Below are 22,775 nucleotides of genomic sequence, written 5' to 3'. Positions count from 1 at the left end.
TGCTGTGTGTCGCTCCTTTCCTTTCACCTTTCCTCATGACGTCTTTGTTACTTCACTACTTCATTCAGTTTTCTAGATTTAAACAATAGTCTTACCTCTTTCTCTCTTCTACTTCAGACCAGTAGGGAAGGGCTACTGAGATCTCTGATTTGAGCTTGCAAGTTCCTGTCACCTGGGTGACCTGGATGAGATTGCAGCTATATGATCCTGCTCTTTAGTAGTCTGCCCAAAAGTCTCCTTTCTTTGCCTTTGGGAAGTTCTCAGAACATAGTCTTACTTCAATCAGTGCTCTGAGGTTTCCCCCAATTCCAGGATGGTATGGGCTTAGTTCCCATGCCATGCAATCAAGCAGACACTGGACACCAGGTGACCCTGGCTTTAGGAGTTGGCAAGGGATCTGCCCTATGCTGAGCAGGAATTCAGTGAACTTTGAATTCAAAAAAATTTTTGAATTCTAAAACAAACTCTTATCTGAACAGCTTCTAAGAATGCTATACTTTTTAAACATGCTATTTTTTCAGCCTAGAATACTCTTTCTTCCACTTTTCAAACAGCTAGCATCTCAGGTAAAATTCTGTTTCCTTGGAGAGGCTGTCTCTGACCTAGGTTATAGCCATTCATATGTCCTCATTTCAACTAATCATGTTCATTGTGGGTACCACATGAGTGGAGCTTAATTGTCATTTAAAATGTCTTCAAATAGATGGCACTTTGATTTGGCATTAAACCAAAATGTTATTATGTAGACAGAGACCACAGAAATAGGGTAGCAGAGCATACATTTTTTATAAGTGAAGCAAATGTTCCTTGCTGGAGGAATGAACATATTCCCTATCTTGCAAAGGACTGGACACTCTAAAAGACCTAAGAAAGGAAAATACTCACAAATAGATGAAACTGTTATGTTTTGATATTAAAATATATGCAAAAGGATAGTTGATCACAGAAAGCAAAAAAGTGTCAGTATCAAAATTTACAAATGGGAAACCACCAACAAAATGAAAAGGCATTCTACTGAATGGGAGAAAGTAATTGCAAAGCATTTATCTGACAAAGGGCTAATATCCAAAATACATAAAGTACTTACCTCAATAGCAAAAAAATAATCTGATGTAAAGCAGGTAGAAGATCTGAATAGACATGTTTCCAAAGAAGACATACAGAGGGCCAACAAGTATATTAAAAAAGCTCAATATCACCAATCATCATGGAAATGCAAATCAGAACCACTATGAGATATTGCCTCACACCAATTAGAATGGCCAGTATCAAAATGACAAGAAATAACAGATTGGCAAGGATGTGGAGAAAAGGTGCTGTTGGTGGGAATGTAAACTTGTTCAGCTACTATGGAAAACAGTATGGAGGGTCCTCAAAAAATTAAAAACAGAACTACCATGTGATCCAGCAATTTCACCTCTGGGGACTTAACCGAAGAAAATGAAAACACTTAACTCCAAAAGATATCTGCACACCCGTTCACTGCAGCATTATTTACAATAGCCAAGATATGGAAATAAGCTAAGTGTCTCTCCATGGATGAATGGATAAAGAAGATGTACAATATCCAAGGAATATTATTCAACCATAAAAAAGAATGAAATCTTGCCATTGTGACAATATAGATGGACCTTGAGAGCATTATGATAAGTCAGACTAAGAAAGACAAAATACCTTATGACTGCTCTTATATGTGGAAGCTAAAACAAAAACAAAAATGAAAACAAAAAACCAGCTCATAGATAGAAAATAGATTGGTGGTTGCCAGGGGCAGGGAGTGGGGAGGGGGGAGAAATGGATGAACTGGGTTTTTATTTTTTCTTTTAGTTTAAATAAATTGTATTTAAAAATTTTTTAATTAAAAAATGTACAAGTGGGTGGAAGAGACTTGGAAGTTCCAAAGATGATAGAATAGTACTGAGAGTGCTCCATCATCAACACCCTTGACAACATAATATGATGTTACATGACAGCAACTGAGTGGGAAACTGAATATAATGTTAGGAATGCCTTAAACTATTTTATTTATATATATATTTCACATATGCACAAAAGCAATACATAATACAAGTTGTTTTTTTTCTTTACCTTCAAAGTCTAAAAGTTTTTGATTATTACAAAACTGAAATTCTAAATAACTCATTGTGTGACAGTTTCACTGCGGTCCAGTTTTTTCTCCTTGTCCCCGCCAAAACAAAGAACTGAAAGGCCCAGATACAACAGCGAAGCAGAGTGGAAGTTTTATTTAAATACATTCCAAGAGTGGAGTGGGCCAGAGTCAAGGTTAAAGGGCTCCATCCTTTAAGTGGGAAGCCCTTATACTACAATCAGGCTAGGAGGCGCCTCTTTGACTGACAAGGTAGGGTTATTTGATTGACAGGTCCAGCTATACAGCCATCCCTCTCAGTGCTTGTAAGATAAATTCTAGCCGAAATAAGCAGGCGACCAGAGGCAACAAAGGGCCAGGCAATTTATTTGAGCGCAATTTCTGAGTGAGGTCCTCCGGTCTGGCTATCACATGCCAGGGAAGTCGCGTCCAGGAGGGGAGGCAGGGAGTTTTTAAGAGAACGGGGAAGGGAGGGGGAAGTGGGCCGTGCTAGAGGTAGGTGGGGAATTTTTACTGACTCAGGGTCGGGTGATGGATAGCAAGAGGTCTCCTCCTTCCGGATGGAGGGGGTCTGCATCAGGAGTTTGTCAGCACGTCATGGGACTGGAATCCAGGAAGAGCTGTTCGTTCCTTCCCCATACAGCACAGAGCTACTTGGTGCCATCTCTGCTCCGCCTGCATTGTCCTCGCCCTTCTCCCTCCAATGCCTCCAGCCTTACGGTGCTCATGGCTTTTCCATGATGCTGAGACAGGGACCGTGGGTGTAGTTAGAATAGGGTGAGGGCCTCTGGAAAAAGCAGGGCAAGACACTTACAGTCAGAGCAATGTAACTACATGCAAGGAAATCCCCTACCAAAACTCTTGTGTTAAACATTAAGCTCTAGAGTCATTCTTCAGTGAGATCAGTTGATACTCCCCAGATAAAGGAAAGTAGCCCATGTTTTTATTATGCTGATTGTTTGTAATCACATGTAAGATTCACTTTAGCATGCTAAAAGGGTTTTAATATCTCATCAAGGACAAACATCCTAAGGCCACTTTTAACAAGTCCACACCCTAAATCCTTTATCAATTCCCCAAAATCCTCAACTGCCTATAAATCCCCTAGACAACGAACTACCCCGGGGCTCTCTGGTCCACTCCTGGCAAGAGCCAGGTGCTCTGCCCTCTCACTTTATTTCTAAATAAAAGCCGCTGTCCTGGCTCTCCTACCTTGGGCGTTTGCTAAGTTCCTCCTCAAACAAGAACCCCAGCATCAGTGCGGTGTGTTTGGGGCAGTTCTTAGTGTCGTTCCATTGCGTCCACATTGGGATCAGATTGGGACCAGTATGGCCTGGTCCCAGTAGGCTAAGAATTTATTTCTCTGCAAAGCCTTTGTAGTCTTCGCATGGTACTCCCCTACATGGGCATAGTTTGGGCAGTTTTTTCCTTGAACTTACCTTCCCCTTTCCCGGCTGCTCAAGTGTATCTTTCTTCCTAACAGTTTGATATTTTATTTTCTTTCTTGAGCCACATAAAACAACTGTACATCTGACAATTGAAGGTATCTTAAATTCAATGAAATAGATATATTTAATAGAATTGCCAGAGAGATTAGAGTAGGGAAAGGCAATATTTGAAGCCATAATGGTTCAGAATACTCTAGACTTGATGCAATTACATGAATCTTCTGATTTGGGGATACAAAATTTCCTGAACAAGATAAATAAAAGTAAATCCAGACCTAGATATATGGTAGAAAAACTAAAGAATTCTACAGACCAAGATAAGGCACCAAATGGAACTGAAGTGAAATGCTGCAATCAAAGCAAAAAAGCAGTAACAAATGGGAGACATATCTAATAGAGAAATGATAGTGTTCCTTTTAACCATTAGGTTTAATTTTAAAATATTAACATGCAAAAGTCAGGAAATACATGAAGGATATCAACCTGTAACAATTTTTTCATATGCAAATTTAAATTTTCACACAAATGAGCACGATTTAAAAACATTGCTAATATCTATAGCTAGGAAAATACAGGAAATGAGTATGCTCATTCATAGTCTCGGCTGGAAGGGAAATTGCAATCTTTTGGCAATCAATTGTCAATTTTGCAACATCTATCAAAAATTTAATGCATATGCTCTTCCCGCCCAAGAAAAACTACTTCAAGGAGTTGACCTCACAAAAATCACCAAGCGCCCAAAGGTGCTTGTAACTACAATTGGTCAATTAAGATACATACATAGAATGTCACCTTTTTAAGAGGTGTTGACAGAAAAGATGGCATAAAATTAAAGTTTATTAAGTACTTTGCAGAAATGTTTACGGTAATGACCCCTTTTTAAAAACGTTCGTATTAAAAATTTAGAAAGCTGTATAGTGTGTATGTGGAGGGTGTTTTAAGAAATTATGTGGGAGCCGAAATAACGTCTTTAAAATCGTAACTGTACACCGCTTTATCATTTTTACTTTTAGGAGCGTCACTTCTACAATAGTAAAAATAGTGTAAAGTTCAAAGCAGTCGTACTCTTCAGGTTCCAAGGCGGCTTTTCCTCTTGATGGCTGGATTTTGCGTTTCACTTTCACTTTCGTGTCTAGAAACTTTCTACTCCTGACGCGGAAGATTGAGGAAGCACAAAATTGTAGCTCAACGACCTCGGTCGGGGACCTGTCTTTACGAGATGCCCGGACAAGTTCCAAGCTTGGAAGCCGGAACGAAAAAGCTTGGGACTCCCGCCCTAAGCTGGTTCGCCAGCCCCGCAGAGGAGCCACCCTCCTGCCCCCCACACTCGCATTCTCCAATGGATGTCCTGAGGGGGCGGGCCTCTCTAGGATCTGGGACGCGATTGGCCCTGGAGTCTCTCCGCCCAACCAGTGGGCGGAACAGCGTGGTGACGTCTCCACAGGGCGCGCAGGGGCTGAGCGCGCGCGCTCGCAGACGCAGCGGTACTAAACAGTTGCCGGCGCAGCGGGCTGTTTGTGATCTTCGGTCTCAGGCTCTCGTCTTCATCTTGTGACGCCAAAGCCGGCTACACTATTCCTTATTCCTGTCTGTAGCCGCGTTGTTGCGACTCCGCCACCATGTTCGAGGCGCGTCTGGTCCAGGGCTCCATCCTGAAGAAGGTGCTGGAGGCACTGAAGGACCTCATCAACGAGGCCTGTTGGGACATCAGCTCGAGCGGCGTGAACCTGCAGAGCATGGACTCATCCCACGTCTCCCTGGTGCAGCTCACCTTGCGGTCCGAGGGATTCGACACGTACCGCTGCGACCGCAACTTGGCCATGGGAGTGAACCTCACCAGGTGAGCTACAGGGCAGCAGGGAGCGGGTCCCTCGCCCACCCCCACCTCCGGATCTTGGCGGGAGCGCCTCTGAGCCGGGGCCCTCATTGGCTGGCATGGACCATCGGCACCTCCTCATTGGCCTGCGACGCCGGAGGGCGGGACCCAGCGGAGCGCGCGTTTCGGAAAGCCCGCGCTGACTGCGGCGCGAACCGGATCTTTCCGCGCCAAAGTCACAAAGCGGTGGTGGCGGGAAAATGACGGTCTTCTCGACCGTGCCCGCGAATGACTTGCACAGCTCTACGGTCATTAAGTGCGGGCACCACTGGTGCCCGGTTCTGTCACCCAACCTACGGAGTAATACGTTTCTGGTCTTTCGCAGGGTTACAGAGGGCACTCTTAAGTTCTCAGATTTGAGGAAACAGTTCTCCAGGGCAGTGGCTTTCAACTTTTCAGTAACTACCTGTACAGTACCTACACATATTTAAAGCTTATGAGAAACATTTACCCGTACTAATGAAGTGTGTTTTAAAAGGTATACTAGATTTTTTTTAAGTGATCGTCCAGGCCCAGTAACTTACTGCACCCACCACAGGGATCTGCAATTCATACAATACGGCTCTTTTATATACATCTAAAAGTGAAATTGCTTGTGGCAAGGTGTGGGCTTTTTAATTTAAGTATTACTACGTTGGACTCAAATCCTGCAGTACGTTTACCCAATTCATTCGGCAGACCGTCCAGTTGGTAAAAATGGTAATCCCTTGTTTTAATTGCGTTAAAAATCTAACGATCTTGAGAAGATGGTGTTGATGTTAAAACATGTGTCTTCTGTGTTCTAGCATGTCCAAAATACTGAAATGTGCTGGCAATGAAGACATCATTACACTAAGGGCTGAAGATAATGCAGACACCTTGGCATTAGTATTTGAAGCTCCAAGTAAGTCATACCCTTTTACTGAGTTAGAGAAAATTAAAATGCAATACCCGTATTTCTCAAGAGCTGTGAAAAATTTTGTGATGGGTGTAAAATTTACATCATTATAAACAACGTGTTTTTCTTCAATACTTTCTTTTGGTAGATCAAGAAAAGGTTTCAGATTATGAAATGAAATTAATGGATTTAGATGTTGAACAACTTGGAATTCCAGTGAGTATCAAAATTTTCTGATTGTGCATAACTGTATAGTTATGGTAATTACATAAGATATGTTAATTAATTTAAAGCTGAATTCCTACCAAGTTTTTCTATATATCTGCTGATGCATGTTTCAAAGTGAGGTTTTAGTATTTAGACTGGCATATTTGTCATTTTGTTAAACTCCTTTATCCTGAAATGGATCACCGGTTGAATTCATTGCTACCAAGTATGAATTTGCATTAACCTCCACCATCCTTTTTATTAAGGGATTTTTAGGCTATGTTAGCAGAAATTCATTAAGGTTAGTTTTATCAACATCAAAGAGGTGTTGGTATTTTTTAAATAACATGTATCTTGTGTTTGGGAAAGCAGTTGGACCAACCTGCTTGCACACCCATCATGTTTTGTATGCCATACCCTAATGTCTTCTTGATTTAACCCTGGAAATGATTAGGGAGAGGCTCTTGTTCCCTGGATAGTGTATTATTACAGGCTTTAGCTCTAATTTGTTTTCTTAGTGTGATTGTTATATTCCTTTTATATTGCATGTATTTTTTGAGTGGTTGGAAATTACGCAGTGATATTTTAAAGTAATCAGAAAATCTTAAACTCTGAGTTCTGTGTAGATGCTGATTCTTCAGAAAGTGAGGGTGCCAAGTCTTTAATTTCTAGCAATTGACCTTTAAATGCTTGTTTGTTTTATAGGAACAGGAGTATAGCTGTGTAGTAAAGATGCCTTCTGGTGAATTTGCACGTATATGCCGAGATCTCAGTCATATTGGAGATGCTGTTGTAATTTCCTGTGCAAAAGATGGAGTTAAATTTTCTGCAAGTGGAGAACTTGGAAATGGAAATATTAAGTTGTCACAAACAAGTAATGTCGATAAAGAGGAGGAAGCTGTAAGTACTTTTTAAGTAAGCAAAATAGTTTGAAGAGAATTGAAACTATTAATATTAGGTTATGTCTTAGTCTGTCCGGACTGCTTAACAAGTACTATAGGCTGAGTGGCTTATAAACAATGGAAATTAATTTATCACAGTTGTGGAGGCTAGGAAGCTGGAAGATTCAGTGTCTGGTTAGGACCTGCTTTTAGTTCACAGCAGCCTTAACCTGGTGGAACCTGCATGAGAGCTTCTCCCAAAGGCCCCACCTCTAAATACTTTCACATTGGGGATTCAGTTTTAACATAAATTTTGGGGGGTGGGGGGGGAGAGAGACAGTCTATAACAAGATAATTGCTAAAATTAAACTAAAGAAAAATAAAATTGCATTTCAAAGTGACTACTTTGTGAGAACTGAAAGATACTACTGAAATCTGCAGGTGATTTATAAGTGCCATCTAATTTACAGTTTGTGAGAGGGGAATGCAGATTCAGAGCTTACTTTATAAACCACAGAACACATATGCTACGGATAGGATTGGGAAGGTAGCATCTAGCTTACTGGAGGAATTTACTCTGCTTTTACCAAGTAACTGAGCATAGGAAATGCTCTATTGAGCACAGCAAATTAACAGAAGGATCTACTTAGGGATAAAAGTCTAGCTGTTAGGAGCTCTTATGTAGACCTTATATTTCTGCATGGTAGATTCAAAGGGGGGCCTAGAAACCCTCATTTAGGGGGAAAAAAACCACTGTAATTCCTAAATCTCCTTAAATTAAGGTTTTCCTGTAATCAAGTGCTTTTTTAAAGATCCTTATTTATAAACTAGTACTTAGTAATAGTACTAAAATTAAAAAATCTAATTGCTACCCTGTGAACAAATGTCAGTTAACTGTAAATCAAAGACAAAAGTCCTAACCTCATAGGGTTATTGGGATTAAATATAGTAACATTCAAAGTGCTAGGCATAGTGTTTGGTATATTGTAAGTTTTTGGTCAGCATTGGATGTTTTTTTGTCCTTTTGCATGAGTAGTCAACCCTCAGTTTAAATGAAGGTAAAACTCAGTTTAAATAAAGCCAAAAAAAAACAGTAACAAAAGTCCAGAGGCTAATTTCTGAGTTTTTTATCTCTCCTAAATTATATTTCACCCCCTGCCAACCGTTATTTTAATCTCAAATGTTAATTTATCCATAAATATTTTGGTACTACCTAAAGTATAAACATTTTACAATATCAAAGATATTTGATATTAAGAAATTTTTTATTGTTCCTATGTCCTTGGTTATCTCAGAAGTTTGTTTTGAATCAAGATTTATTAAAGTCTTTACATTGCAATTCATTGATAGGCCACTTGAATTTTTTCCTATCTTTTCACATTCTTTCCCCTCTCCACTGCAACTAACTTACTTGTTAATAAAACCAAGTCATTTGTCATTGAGTTTCCCGAAGCCTGGGTTTTGCCAATTGTATCCTTTATGTCAATATGTTCTTCTACTCCGTGTTTCCTATAGGCAGGTAGCTATAGCTCTAGAAACTTGATGATATTCAGGGTGTTTTCTTAATTGGGGGGATAGGAAAGCAAGAATACTTCATAATGACCTACTATAGTCTAGTAGGAAACATGAGGATATCTTATTTTAGCAGCCAAAATAATTGTCTAGAATCATTAAGCCATTAGAGTTTGCCAGAATCTATTAATATATTTCATTCCTTCATTTATTAACTGATTTGTTTATTAGCAATGTTCCCATAAAGAGTCTTACCACACAATATGGTTGATATAAAATTCATAAATGAAATGCAGGCTAAATTATTGACTCTTGATTTACTACCAGTCTTCAAAATTAGTTTTCATACCACACTCCAGAGTAACAGAAAAGGTTTATTTTGGTTTTCAAATGAGTATTAAACTTTCTTGATGTTTTGTAACTGATGAATCTTATTTTTTCCCATAGGTTACCATAGAGATGAATGAACCAGTTCAGTTAACTTTTGCACTGAGGTACCTGAACTTCTTTACAAAAGCCACTCCACTCTCTCCTACAGTAACACTCAGTATGTCTGCAGATGTACCCCTTGGTAAGAGAATACATTTCTTCTATCTTATTTTTGCAGGAGTCGTTTATGTGGTCATTCTCAGTAACTAACCATGTTCCTGTCTTTTTTCAGTTGTAGAGTATAAAATTGCTGATATGGGACATTTAAAGTACTACTTGGCTCCCAAGATTGAAGATGAAGATGGATCTTAGGCATTCTTAAAATCCAAGGAAATAGAATTAAGCTCTTTGAGAACTGCTTCTGAGGTGCCGGCATGTACTTACGTCTCTTCTGTCATCAAATTTGTACCTCCGAGTACATATGTAGATACTGTTTTCTGTAAATAACGTATTTTTTCTCTCTCTTCTTTTGTTTAAAGACTAAAGTCCCAAGTCAAATCTGGTCTTGTTAACCTAGAAGTACTTTTGCCTTAACTAGAAATACTTAAGATTTTTATAACAAAAAGGTTTTGACTCTAAATGCAGTTTTAAGAATTTAAATAAAAGTTATTTGAATTTCAAACATCACAGGACAGTGCCTTTATTTGGACCATGACTATTGTTGCAAGAATCTTAGGAAAGACACAGTTCAAGCTACCCTCTTTTGTAAATGTGCTTATTTTTCTAGTTTAGAACATCCCACTTAAATATATTAGGAACAACAATGGAAAGTTTTCCACATACAGTAGGTGATAAGATAGTTTTTGGGATTTATTTGCCAAACATTTTGCTTTTATCACTTGAGCCCAAGAAATGGACAGGGGAGACAAGAACAAATCCTACACAGTTCACTTTTGTCATTCTTGTTAGCAAAAGACTCACATTTTTTTCAGAAGCTTAATGGACCCACTGTTAAAGGGCAGTGTTTCTGTAGACTAGGGAGCCTTTTACAAGAATCTTGGAAGTTTTAGATCTGTGATAGGGCCCAATGAGTATGTTGAGGCAAAAATAATTTCTCTGGTCTCAGCCTTTTTTGGGACTCCCTCAAAAGATGAAGATGGCTTAAATTCCATGGATGTTGACTTCAACCAAGAATGTAAAGACAAGAGTGTTTAAAGGGTTCTAGTAATTATGCTACAGGGTTATTGAGAATTGGTTTAGTCCTTTTTCCTAGTGTATTTTGTGCTTGGATTAAATGGCTGGTTTCTTTGTTGTAGTACCTGGACTGAGTTATAATTGGACATTTTAACTCACTATATCCAGTGGGGTAACTTCATTACCTTCTGTGTGTCTGGGGGTGGGGAAGGAGATTGATTGCAAAAGGGCCTGGTGAAACTTTCTGGGGTGAACATGCTTTATCTAGACTGGTGATGGTTCCAAGAATGTACACATTTGTCAAAACTCATCCACTTGTATTTTACTGTAAGTTATACCTTAATAAACCTGACGTGTTAAAGTGCTTCGTGTGCAGCAAATGTCCTTGTGAGGTGGGCCTGTTACTGGGGCAAGGCCTGATGACGAGAGGGAAACTGAAGCACAAGATTGTGCGGATAATCTAGAAGAGTTGTGGGGTACTGACCAGCAGAGACGGTGGCGTGCTCCCAGGGAAGAATGGCTGCTCGGGGCCATGAGTGGGAGACCCACCTGGTAGCTCGGTCCACCGGGAGCGCTGTGCTCAGCTTACACCTCTTGGGGGCGCCACTGAGCTCCCTGCACAGGCCCTGACTGCGACCGAGGCAGCCGGTCACTAGACACCTAGCCGCCCCAGCGGAGGTATCCCGCAACAAACTACTGGAAGACGCTCCGTCGGCGCCCCCGAGAGCCCCGATTCTTCCGACAGGACGCTCATACCAACGTAGAAATGAATCGACGTCCTCAGCGGGAGAATACGTAGCTCCATCATACGTAACTTCCGGCGCGCCGCCTTCCGCACGCCATTTCCGGCGGCACGCTAGGGGGAAGAGGTGGAGTGTGGGGGTGGGGCGGCGGTTAGGTGAGGCTGGCCATGAGACCTCAAGTACCTTTGCTGCCAGCTGTGAGCGAGGTGAACCGGGAGCGCAGGCGGCTTGGAGCGGCCAGCCGGTAAGGCGCGCGTGCGGCTGGGCAGGAGCAGAGGCGCCCCCCTCAGGCTCACGGCGTGGCAGGGGCTGTGCTCCAGCCGAATTCAAACCCCGAGGCCTCGCTGTGCAGCGGTCGCCGCCCATGGCACTGCTGGCCTCTTTCCCCAAACCGGTTTTGTTTGTTTTCCGTCTAAATTCGCGTCGGTTCTTATTTCTCTTACTAGCTAGGTTGGAGACGGCCGGAAAGTAGTGAGTGTAGGAGTGTAGTGCCAGGCACTGTGTTAAGTACCTTGCGGGTGCTTTAAAAATGCTGCAGCATTCAGGTGCTGAGGAAATTTGGGGGTTGCAGTGGAGCTGTCAAAAAGCCTGTTGGGAACTTGGACTTTGAAAACATTGATTTTCATTTTTCCTTTCTCCTTTAGAATTTTCTTTGCCAGTAAACATCCGTCTCCCCTCTCCCTCACGCCCTGAGCTTTTTTATGTTCTGATGTGGGTTTATGAATAGTCGATGATAGAATACGTACACTTTTTTTTTAAGGCTAATACAAATCAGACGTGATTAAATGCTCTCAATCCCCCCGCATATTGGTAGTTTGGACTAAGTTTTATAAATTTAGATTATCATGTGATCAAGGTGGAAATGCTTAAAAACTTAGTATTTGATGAATTTGATCTCAGCCTTTTAGAAAAGCATATACGTTAGCATACTGTTTTTTCAATACTTGATTTCTGCACCAGTATGTAATTACTAAGAAGGGACATGAGCGTTTAGCAAAATTGCTTCATAATGCTAGTTTTAGGTTGAGTACAGGCCAGTTAAAATAGCTAATTAATATTTGGGATTAAGCATATATAAAGCACTTGGAATAGTACCTGGTGTCTAACCAACACTAGGTCATTATTAACTGCCCTTATTATAATGATGATATTTATTTGTATAGTGTCATACTCGAGGAAGGCCAGTCTTTATGGTTTATGTTTTTTATATTGCCCTTATTGAAATACTTAATTTTATCTTTTTAAAGATACTTTAGAAATAAATAGCTTCAGGATCAAAGTAGATTTCCTTATTTCATTCATATAACTTTGTGGTTTTATGGAGGTAAGGTGCACAAAGTACAAATTTTTTCTAGTTAAATGTCATGGTTTTTAATTTTATGTAGTATCTCTTAAATTGGTGACAAATAGCCATGGTTTCATGACTGAAGTTTACTTTGAATATTTTGAACAAAAACCAGATTTTTATTCAGTTCTCCTCTTTCCCCCTCTCTCTTATGGAGCTATAGAAGTAAGTAATCTGGAAAGTAAAATCACTACTTTCAGTGCTTGGGGTGGGGCAGAGAGGCAGACAAATACAGTACTGCGCAGATACAGTACTGATAGCCAATAGTTTACAAGTTTTAATTACAGAGCCTTTGCGTTAAAAGAATGGTTATCTAGCGGGGGAAATGGCAAACTGTTGATGTGAATGTATTCCATCACACATATATTCACACACCCTGGACAAATAAAAGAATCACTTGAGTATATGTTCCTCATGCCTTTTCTTGAAACAGGACAGGTGACAGGCAGTACTATAGTAAAATGGTTGAAAATGTGGACTTTGGTGTCAGATGGACTTGGATTTAAGTCACCACTCTTCATCTACTCCCTGTGTGGCTTTGAAAAAATTGAGAGGCAGGGGAATGTTGGTGGTTGCAAGATAAACATGAGGTCTGGTTTTTGGCAAATGTCTTGACTCACTCTGTCAAGAAAAACCAGAGTAGAAGCATATTGGGAATGTTTTCATTTGTCAAAGGAATATCAGGTTCTAAGAGCTGTGGAGCCTAAATTGCCAGTTGCTTGTATGACACTGCAGCCCAGAACGCCCGATACATATAACACCATTGTGACTTGCAGAGAATAATAGTTTTCTTTGTTTTCAGACTGTAGCTCTGTCAGAGTGTTATGATGCCATCTCGTACCAATCTGGCTACTGGAATCCCCAGTAGTAAAGTGAAATACTCAAGGCTCTCCAGCACAGACGATGGCTACATTGACCTTCAGGTAACTGCAAAAGGAGTCTGGTGAGACTGGCTGGCTCTGTTTCTACTGAGTTAGCAGGAAGGCCTTCCAGGTGGAGGTTTTGCTAACTGTCCCTGGGGAGTAGAGGGAGCAGCAAGAAGGACGCTCAAGCTCTGAGACCCTTTTAGCCATAGCCTGCAGACTGAGGGACTTTGGCAGAGCAGTTTCAAACCAATATAAATAGTGTCCATTTCTAAGAATTTTTAGTTGTAAAGCCAGAGCCTAGTATTTGGAAATTGTATTTAGTTCATCTGGAAAGTAATTAGATGGTGTTTGTTAAGTAGAGTTTTTTAAAGGACTGTGTCATCAGTTTGTTTACACTTTAGTCAAAGCCAGTTCATCTTTTAAGGGAGAAATTAACTGCTAAAGCCAGCAGATTGTGGGAATCTTCCTTCTTTCCTGATGTCATAAGATCCAATTTATTAAATGTATTCATTGGGGCAAACAGTAAGTAAAATAGAATATTTATTAAGTTTATACCCTACCCTGATCATCATTTATAAAATACTTGATGGTGTACCATCTCCTTTGCCCACTTTCCCTTACAACGGAATATTTTAGATGGAACCAGGGCCAAGGAGGAAGTGACAAGAACCCATCCTTTTAAATATAAACAAATCAATTATTCTTTGTCCTCTTTGGACCTACACATGCAGGAGATAGATTTTTTTTTTAAGTACATCTGGGAAGCTTCCAGCTAGTTAGGTCAGATACAACTATGAGTCAAACCTTAGAAAGTTTTGTCTTGAATCTTAACCTTGAATTGAACTTGGTAAGTCAGGTTATTTCCTTCACGGGGCAGGAAACTAATGCTTTAGAAAAAGCTGTTTCTAAAACCTTTATATGCTGGCTTTACTTAGAGTGCCAGAAATCACTTATTTTCTTTACTTCCCAAGAACATATTGTTTACTTTTGAATCCTTATAGATTAGTACAGCCTTCCATATGCCACTTAATGAACACATTTCCAGTCGATTAATGGCCATAAAGTGTTTTTTGCTTATGTAAGAAAATAGTTTCTTATGGTATACAATGAAAGGTCTGTGGAAAAGTCTAGAACTGAAAAGAATACCATTCTGCTAGGACTCCTCTGAGTGACTTTTAGAACAATAACTAGAGCCTCATCTCCCTCCTGTCCCTGTCCTTACTCTCCCAGAGCGGCACTGGGTAGTAGGATTTACTTCAAGACACAAAACCTCTAGATTAGTTCTTACTATCATTCCTGTTTTAAAGTGATAGAGGCCTAGTATTTTCATAATGCTCTTACTTTTCTTTTTTGTTTGTTTCTCTTCCAGTTCAAGAAAAGCCCTCCTAAGATCCCGTATAAGGCTATTGCGCTTGCTACAGTGCTGTTTTTGATTGGCGCCTTTCTCATTATCATAGGCTCCCTCCTGCTGGCGGGCTATATCAGCAAAGGGGTAAGCTGAAGGATTTGGGAAATGTGCCAGGAGATCTTTAAAATGTGAGCCAGGGCTCATTTGTTTTATATTAATACTTAGTACAACAGATTCCAGCAGAAAGAAGAAAAAGGTTTTCTTTCAGATGTTCTCTGATAAGAAAAAATGTGCTTCAGTTACAAACTTCTCCCTTAGTTCCTATGAGGTTAGTGGTAGGGGATAGGCAAAATTTTCCTCCGGTCTTTAGGCAGTTTTCCCATTGTCATAGTTTGAAACAGCAAAGCTGAGCCTGGCATTAAGGATTCCTGACTGATAAAGGCTGTAATTGGAATCAAATGCTGTTACTGTAGTTTTGCAATGCCACAAACATACTACTCAGTTTTGGGGGAGAAGCAGTGACGCATGTATAGTCTGGGCCACTGACCAAACCCGGACTTTTGGCTAATGAACCAGATCCTTCTTATATCAGTTTGGTTGGAATTCCAGCTGAGCTTCAATATGTTACCTCAGAAACCTAAGGTGGTGTTTGGTAGTTCATTCTCTTGGGCTGTATACAGTGTCTAAGTTGTTCTGAACTAATATTGACCATAATTCATGTCTTTTCTTCAACACATACCAGGCCAGGGGTGATGGTCATATTGCTTCATGGAAGAGACACCCAAGAGCTGAAACTGTGGACATTATCATAGAAATTGGGAAATAGTAGCACTGTCCCGATAAAATAGCTGGATATGGCATTTAAGAAGTGCATCTGATTTGCCTTATAGCTAGCTATTTAAAATTTTTATGTAACCACCAAGTGTTACCTGGTGCAATCTAAGTTTGAGCACCTAACTAAAGGACTGTGCCTTCAGTTAACATTCATAACAGCATGCAGTATTAGGTAAGTCTATTAATACTATAAAAATAGAGTGTGGATGTGAGATCCACATGCAACAAACATTTCACCTTGTGTGATGTAAAAGACTATAAGGATAAGATGTTAAAAAATCACTAGTAGATACCAAAAAAAAATCACTAGTAGATTTTGTGTTTTGGTTTGGGTTGTTTTGCTTCACTTTTTTTTTTTTTTTTGAGAAGGCATCTCTCATATTTATTGATCAAATGGTTGTTAACAACAATAAAATTCTGTATAGGGGACTCAATGCTCAATGCACAATCATTAATCCACCCCAAGCCTAATTTTCGTCAGTCTCCAATCTTCTGAAGCATAGCGAACAAGTTCTTACATGGTGAACAGTACAAGGGCAGTCATCACAGAGACTTTTGGTTTTGATCACGCATTATGAACTATAAACGATCAGGTCAAATATGAATATTCGTTTGATTTTTATACTTGATTTATATGTGAATCCCACATTTCTCCCTTACTATTATTATTATTTTTTTAATAAAATGCTGAAGCTGTAGGTGGATGCAAGATAAAGGTAGAAAACATAGTTTAGTGTTGTAAGAGAGCAAATGTAGATGATCAGGTGTATGCCTATAGACTAAGTGTTAATCCTAGCTAGACAAGGGCAATAAAACATCCATGGATGCAGAAGATTTCTCTCAAAACGGGGGGTGAGGTTCTAAGCCTCACCTCTGTTGATCCCCAGTTTCTCACCTGATGGCCCCCCTGCGACTGTGCCTGTCTTAGGTTGTTCCTCCCTTGAGGAATCTTACCCGTCTCTGGCTATCCACTCATCTTCCGGGGCCATACAGGGAGATGTAAAGTTGGTAAGTGAGAGAGAAGCAATATTGTTTGAAAAGGTTAGCTTTTTACTTCTTTGCAGATTTATGCCCTGTGGCTTCTATGCCCAGCATTTGTCTTGAGGTATCTTTACCACTTGGAAGAATTGTGATACTCGGTAAATTCGATATGAGGCATGAATTCTATTTAAGGGTTGTAATTAGGAAGGAAGAGGAAAAGCTATAGAAGTAGCAGACGGAAGAAAACATGGGAAGATTGATTATTTCTTTGACATATATTCTTGTATAGTAACTTAAGCATGTATAGGTTTTAAACTACTAATTAAATTGCGCACACACATCAACATACTAGGAATACAGTTACATAACCATAGCAGACCTGTAATTGCCAGCCATCTCCGGTGAAACCAAGAAAACCAGTTAGGCATCCTAGGCATTTGTGAAAATTTGTCTATGATATAACGGATATTGTCCAACTGTACTTGAACAGTCTGAGAGAAATCAGACAAATTAAAACAACCCATTCCTGGGAACTGTTCACATCCCATATGTTCTTTTAACAGTAGATAGTCTGTAGTTGTAAGATTTTGGAGCGCTACAACTTGCACTTCTCCTAATTCTTGGTTGAGTTCCAACAGTATAGATCCAGTCAAATTTGTTGTTTTACTGTATGCACAGGCCAGCTTAGATACCTCCTTCTTCATTCCAATGACAAGTCCAGGAACCGGGGGGATGAATGCAGCTATAGCTGTAGCAGTGCCTGAATCTTTGTTGAGGTTTTTTGATGATCATCTTCTGGTATGAGTCTTCCAGAGAGTGCTGATGTTGGAAGTTCTTCTTCATATCGTATCTTAATTCATTTTCTGGGTAGCCAAATTAGGCTTTGATCCTCTGTATAAGCACAAACAGACCCTTTGCCCACATTTTGATATGCCCTTTATACCATTGTGTAGAACTCATTGGAGGTCACCACACAGGAACTGCTTTTTTTTTTTAAGAGAAAGGAATATTATCAGAAAAATGTACCTCCATAGCTGATCATCTGACACCCTTAAGTGATCAAAATTAAAGATATTTAAAGCATGCATTAATCGTTGATTTACAGTAAGTTTTATCCTATCAGGGAGTAATCCCCCTTTTCTTTCTTTTTTTTTTTTTTGTTATCATTAATCTACACTTACATGAAGAATATTATGTTTACTAGGCTCTCCCCTATACCAGGTCCCCCCTATAAACCCCCTTACAGTCACCGTCCATCAGCATAGCAAAATGCTGCAGAATCACCACTTGTCCTCTCTGTGCTGTACAGTCCTCCCCTTTCTCCCACCCCCCCATTATGCATGCTAATCTTAATACTTGTTTCATTTTTTATCACATTTTAACACAAGTATATAGAATAATATACTGAACCCTAATTTGTCTACCATCCAGAATCAGCAATTAAAGTGTTTCATCTATTCCCCCAACTTTTTCCTGTATATTAAAGCAAATACCAGATTTACATTTCACTGATAAATTCTTTTCAGTATGCAACTCTAACAGGTTTTACATAAACCCTCTGGTACTATCTTAATATCATTGATCTTGTTTTGTCCATTCCTCATATTTCTTGCAAACTGTTAGATTTAGGGACTTGCTTAGATTTGGATTTACTTTTGTTTTATAAAGAACATTTCATAGGAAATACTGTGTATTTGCTAACACATTGGTTCTGAAACTTAAAAGTTAATCAGAATCACTTGGCAGACTTACTAACAGAGATTCCTTGTCCCCATCCAGATTCCAATTCTGTAGGTTTAGGCTAGGGTGTGAGAATTTGCATTTCTAACAAGTTCCCACATGATGCTAATGGTACAAGGACCACATACTGAGAACTATCACTATAGCATTACATTAGGAGACATAATGATTGTCCTGATTTTCAGTTGTTATTAAGATTGATGGCTGGGTTCACTTGTCTTCAGCCTAATTTATAAACTTGCCTATCACCGTTTGCACCGATGAATCCAGTTCTGTCATTTTCTGCATTTATCAGCTGAAATTCTTCTATAAAGATCTTTTTCAAATCCACTATTTGGTTACCCTGAAATACAATGTGGTATAGTAAAGGTAGGAAAATGATTATTTCTCTTTTCAACTTTTATAAAAACACACCTAGCAACTTCAAAAGATGACCAAAGAATTGTTAGCATCATTTAAAAATATATTTGTGTTTCAATCAGTTGCAGTCTGTATTCTTTTTAACACATAAATCATCTAATATTTGGTCACTAGGAGTCTCTTCAAGTTAGTCCTACGTCTTGGTAGCTTTTGATGCTTTCTTGCTTTCTGGCCTAGCAAGTTATTCCAGGACCATCTATACATTTCTTGCCCCCACCCTCCCCACCCCCAACCTTTAAACAGCCATTTCTGTAAGGAGCCTTGATTTGTTAATGGGACATAGAATTACAGATCACAAATTGAACATTAATGGTGCTTGTTGCTATTGGTTTTCCTTGTTTTTAGGCCTTTTCAATGACAGAATCAGGATATAGGTATCATTTAGAAAACAAGGGACAAAATATCATACAGATATATAGAGATATAAAAACATACAGACATTTCCAATGCAAAATTTAAGATTAGAGAAAAAACTTAATTTCTTTGATTTTTATATATGTATGTCTATCCAAATGATATTGATGCAATGATTTGCCTTATTCTAAATTATACATATGTTAGCTTCAAAATACCAATAGGAGTATTAGTGCTAAATATAAGAAGGTTAAATGCACTGTAAGTTTTCTTTGCAATTCTTTCAATCCTTAGGATATATCCCATTAGGGATGTCTGGTCAAAGTCCTGCAAAAGATAAAAGAAGCAGGAAAGTAGAAAATGTAAAATAGGATAACAGAAGTAGAACCAAGAAAGTCAGTTGTGAGAGTTGTAGACTTTCTTTTCCATGATCAGATAGTCTGTATTTGGTCTAAGGGAGCATCTTCAGTTTCTGTTCCCTTGGTTTTAAACTCACACTTACTGAATCATTGTGTGCCAGCTGGTTAAATTATTTCATGTTAATTTTCACTCTTAACTATATGAGGTAAATACTCCTATTTCTTTTTGTGAATGAATCAGCCAAAGCTACATTGATTAGGTAACCTAGTGATAGTACATTATGTAAATAACCCCATTAAATGGACATTTTTAGATTGGGTTTAAATTTTTAGGTGAGGAAAATCTTCCAAAGCTTAAAAACAATGGGAAAAGTCACAAAGGAAAAGGATAAATCGAACTGTGCAAACATTTTAAACTGCATCTGGAGAAACAAGACAGAGAAAGCAATTTTACAAAGGTGAATCCATTTAGCAGATTTATTGAGCCTCTGTTAGATGTTGGGCACACCTAGAGATACTAGGGTGAACAAAGTCCCTGCCCTCATAGAATTCTCCAAAAAGTTGAAGCCATACTGATAAAGAGACCAAATACCATTCCTCCCTCTTTGACCTGTGAATTGTGCTCATGGAGATACTAAGGCAATAATCTGAAAGGCCAAAAAACCACCGAAGTTTATTGTGGTGGTCTGTATAGTTAAGAAAAGTGAGAAGTGACCATCATATCCAAAAGTCTAGGAGGGCAGTTAAGTAAAATTGTGTTACATGTATCACAGTGGAAAGTTACACAACATTAGTTGACACACAGCATTCTGTGTCCAACATAATGATTTGATGTATGTATCGCAAAATGGTCATAATAAGTCTAGTTAATATCCATCGCCACACAGTCACAATTTTTTTCCTTGCAGTGAACACTTTTAAGTTCTGTTCTCTCAGTAACTTTCAAATACATGGTACAGAATTATTAACTGTCACAACCATACTGTACATTACATCCCCAGGATTTATTTTATAACTAGAAGTTTGTACCTTTTGACCACACTCACCACTCACCACTCACCACTTTGCCTCCCCTCACCTCTAGTGAAGAGCTTTTAATAATATTTTGGCAAGTGCTTGTTACAATAGACAAAATCAAGGCACAGGGTGTGGTGTGTTCATGACTAAAAACTTGAAAGAAGAAACAGAAGGAAATAAGTGAAAATATCTGTGGATGAAAATCTATAATTTATTTTCTTTATAATTTTTAGTGCTTGAAGTTTTTTTATTCATTTGATAGTTAGGAAAAGAGATATAAGCCTCTTACTTTGCTAGTTCATTACCCAAAGGAAATGCTCTAAAAAGTGTAAGATACTGATCTACGGATTGGACCCTTTTATTTTAAAAAATTGGAAGCTTGTATGGTACTAATGCATTTGCCTCCTTCTGCCACCAGGGGGCAGACCGGGCTGTTCCCGTCCTGATCATTGGCATTCTGGTGTTCCTGCCAGGATTTTACCACCTGCGCATCGCCTACTATGCATCCAAAGGCTACCGGGGTTACTCCTACGATGACATTCCAGACTTTGATGACTAACACCCACCCTCAGCCCTGAGGAGAAGAGTCACAGATGGGACTGAGCCTGGCTTTAAGATACTGAGCAGAAACTATGGCTAAGGGCTAAGAAATTATGCAGTTTGCAGATGTTAAAACTGGTCAGATTTTATGGATCCATCCTCAAGATGTTAACTGAGCTTATAATTACCTAATTAGGACATGCTCTATCTTTCATCTCCTGGCCCTGGCAAAAGCTCTTGACAAGTTTTTTTGCATGAATACATTATCATGGAAGAGCGGCTATGTTAATGATATGGGAAAACAGTTTCTTCTATAGTGGAAAGCATTGCTGCCACCAGCCTTTTTACAGCTGAGCATTTCTTGTCAATAGACCTCCTTGTAATTTGTTCTCATGGCAAATAGAAGAATGTAGTTCAAATTTCATATACTAAGTAATTTGTTTTGAAAATACCTAAGTATCTTATCCCCTACATAACATCTCTAGTGAAAGACCTTGACAATCAAGTATCAGTGTGGGTATATTGGTAATATTTTTTACTTGCTGTCTTATATAGTAGCTAGGACTTTTGTAAACTTCAGAGCAAGTTTTTAAAAAAATGAACACTTTTTCTGTTCACCAGTCCTTGGCCAACTCTGATCAGATTTGCTAGTAGGTAGGCCAGCATATAATTTGAGTCGTTCTGTCCTTTATAGATCAAGATGTTCTATATATCATGCCTTTAAGGACTGGACTTTTGGCTGTTTTCTAAGGAAAATTACAGATAAATGGTTGTTACAACCCCGTCATTAGCACCTTGTACTATACCATTCTGCTAAAGAGCTCAAGATTTAGCCTGGATCTCTAGAGGACTGACTGCATTAATTTGATTCTGTTTCCTAGCTTGCAAGAATTGTCCTGTAGTCAAAAAAAATTAAAATGACAAAATCTAAGTCCCAGACTTAAAATGGTTTAACTTTAAATATTTTCAGAAAATGTTTAATGATTGTATATCTTTGATCCCAATACTCAGGACTACCTTCATTTTTAGATAACTTTCATTGTGGGCCGACTGCTTTCCAGTAATTCTTTACTCTGAGGTTATGGATGTGGGTATCCAGAAGCCTGGAAGTGCTATCAACTGAGATTCGGAGGTCTTATGGTATTGGAGTAGATGAATTCAATTTTGTATGTGTTAAGTTTTAGATGTCCAGTCAGCACCCAAGTGGAGCTGTTGAGTAGGCAGTTGAAATGCACAAGTCTGGAATTTAGGAGGGAGTCTAGGCTTGAGATAGAATTCTGGGAGTAAATGTTGGGACAGTGCCTACCATGGGGAAGGATGAGGTCACCCTTGGAGTGAGTGCACATGGGAGGAAAAAAAACTAAGATCTAGGAAATGAGGGACAAAGAGTGTGTGACCTGAAGCAGCCTCCAAGATTAGGTGCATTTGGTAGTAGGAGGGCTGCCTTGGGGGGTTCAGTGCTCTAATGAAAGTCCTAAGGCCTTGAGAGTGAAGGCGTGAGGAGCTGTATAAAGCTTTATCCTGGGCAGTATTTGCAAAGCAAACTCAAGACCATAAGGTTTGGGCCAAACTAAATTATTTAGTCCTTTTTTATAAGGATTAATGATGCTGCTGGTAAGGAAAAAAGAGCCTGTAAAGCGAGAAGTAATCATTGCATAGTGGGGGAGTAAACACTTGCTCCCCCAGCCCAGGCTCCAAGGTTGTCTAATTAAGTGTTTTGAACACTCAATCAGAAATGTTCTGAGCACATAAACCTA

General features: G+C 39.3%; 2 protein-coding genes and 1 long non-coding RNA gene across 4 annotated transcripts; 2 read left to right on the top strand and 1 right to left on the bottom strand.

Annotated features, from left to right (window-relative positions):
• Window positions 1-2,457: 2,457 nt before the first annotated feature.
• Window positions 2,458-5,016, bottom strand: LOC118972266 (uncharacterized). Its single transcript, XR_005061135.2, has 2 exons — window positions 4,621-5,016; window positions 2,458-2,894 (listed from the first exon to the last, which is right to left on the bottom strand). It is a non-coding gene; the product is annotated as an uncharacterized lncRNA (long non-coding RNA).
• Window positions 5,012-10,835, top strand: PCNA (proliferating cell nuclear antigen). Its single transcript, XM_017662345.3, has 6 exons — window positions 5,012-5,395; window positions 6,217-6,314; window positions 6,457-6,524; window positions 7,221-7,415; window positions 9,356-9,479; window positions 9,570-10,835. The coding sequence occupies exons 1-6, from the start codon at window positions 5,175-5,177 to the stop codon at window positions 9,647-9,649; spliced, it is 786 nt and encodes a 261-aa protein (XP_017517834.1). The 5' UTR covers window positions 5,012-5,174; the 3' UTR covers window positions 9,650-10,835.
• Window positions 10,836-11,300: 465 nt separating this feature from the next.
• TMEM230 (transmembrane protein 230) lies at window positions 11,301-21,949 on the top strand. Of its 2 annotated transcripts, XR_012131517.1 has the most exons (5): window positions 11,301-11,458; window positions 13,362-13,482; window positions 14,795-14,917; window positions 15,516-15,779; window positions 20,897-21,032. XR_012131517.1 is itself a non-coding variant. In XM_017662337.3 (4 exons), the coding sequence occupies exons 2-4, from the start codon at window positions 13,384-13,386 to the stop codon at window positions 21,035-21,037; spliced, it is 363 nt and encodes a 120-aa protein (XP_017517826.1). In that variant the 5' UTR covers window positions 11,301-11,458; window positions 13,362-13,383; the 3' UTR covers window positions 21,038-21,949. The 2 variants fall into 2 exon arrangements, 1 of the variants encoding a protein (XP_017517826.1); XM_017662337.3 differs by lacking the exon at window positions 15,516-15,779 and having other exon boundaries at window positions 20,897-21,949.
• The last annotated feature ends 826 nt before the right edge of the window (window positions 21,950-22,775 follow it).

This window comes from Manis javanica, chromosome 5 (genome assembly GCF_040802235.1).
Source record: "Manis javanica isolate MJ-LG chromosome 5, MJ_LKY, whole genome shotgun sequence".
Taxonomy (NCBI): Eukaryota; Metazoa; Chordata; class Mammalia; order Pholidota; family Manidae; genus Manis; species Manis javanica.
The sequence above is the reverse complement of the archived record's forward strand: the minus strand, read 5'-3'. Positions and strand labels throughout refer to the sequence as shown.

What these genes read in the sequence shown, in the direction of transcription:
- PCNA (XM_017662345.3), top strand. Translation starts at nt 5,175, where the DNA reads ATGTTCGAGGCGCGTCTGGTCCAGGGCTCCATCCTGAAGAAGGTGCTG. An exon ending in ATGGGAGTGAACCTCACCAG is followed by an intron (nt 5,396 to 6,216) that starts GTGAGCTACAGG and finishes TCTGTGTTCTAG; the next exon opens with CATGTCCAAAATACTGAAAT. An exon ending in TCGATAAAGAGGAGGAAGCT is followed by an intron (nt 7,416 to 9,355) that starts GTAAGTACTTTT and finishes TTTTTCCCATAG; the next exon opens with GTTACCATAGAGATGAATGA.
- TMEM230 (XM_017662337.3), top strand. Translation starts at nt 13,384, where the DNA reads ATGATGCCATCTCGTACCAATCTGGCTACTGGAATCCCCAGTAGTAAA. An exon ending in ATGGCTACATTGACCTTCAG is followed by an intron (nt 13,483 to 14,794) that starts GTAACTGCAAAA and finishes TTTCTCTTCCAG; the next exon opens with TTCAAGAAAAGCCCTCCTAA. An exon ending in CGGGCTATATCAGCAAAGGG is followed by an intron (nt 14,918 to 20,896) that starts GTAAGCTGAAGG and finishes TTCTGCCACCAG; the next exon opens with GGGGCAGACCGGGCTGTTCC.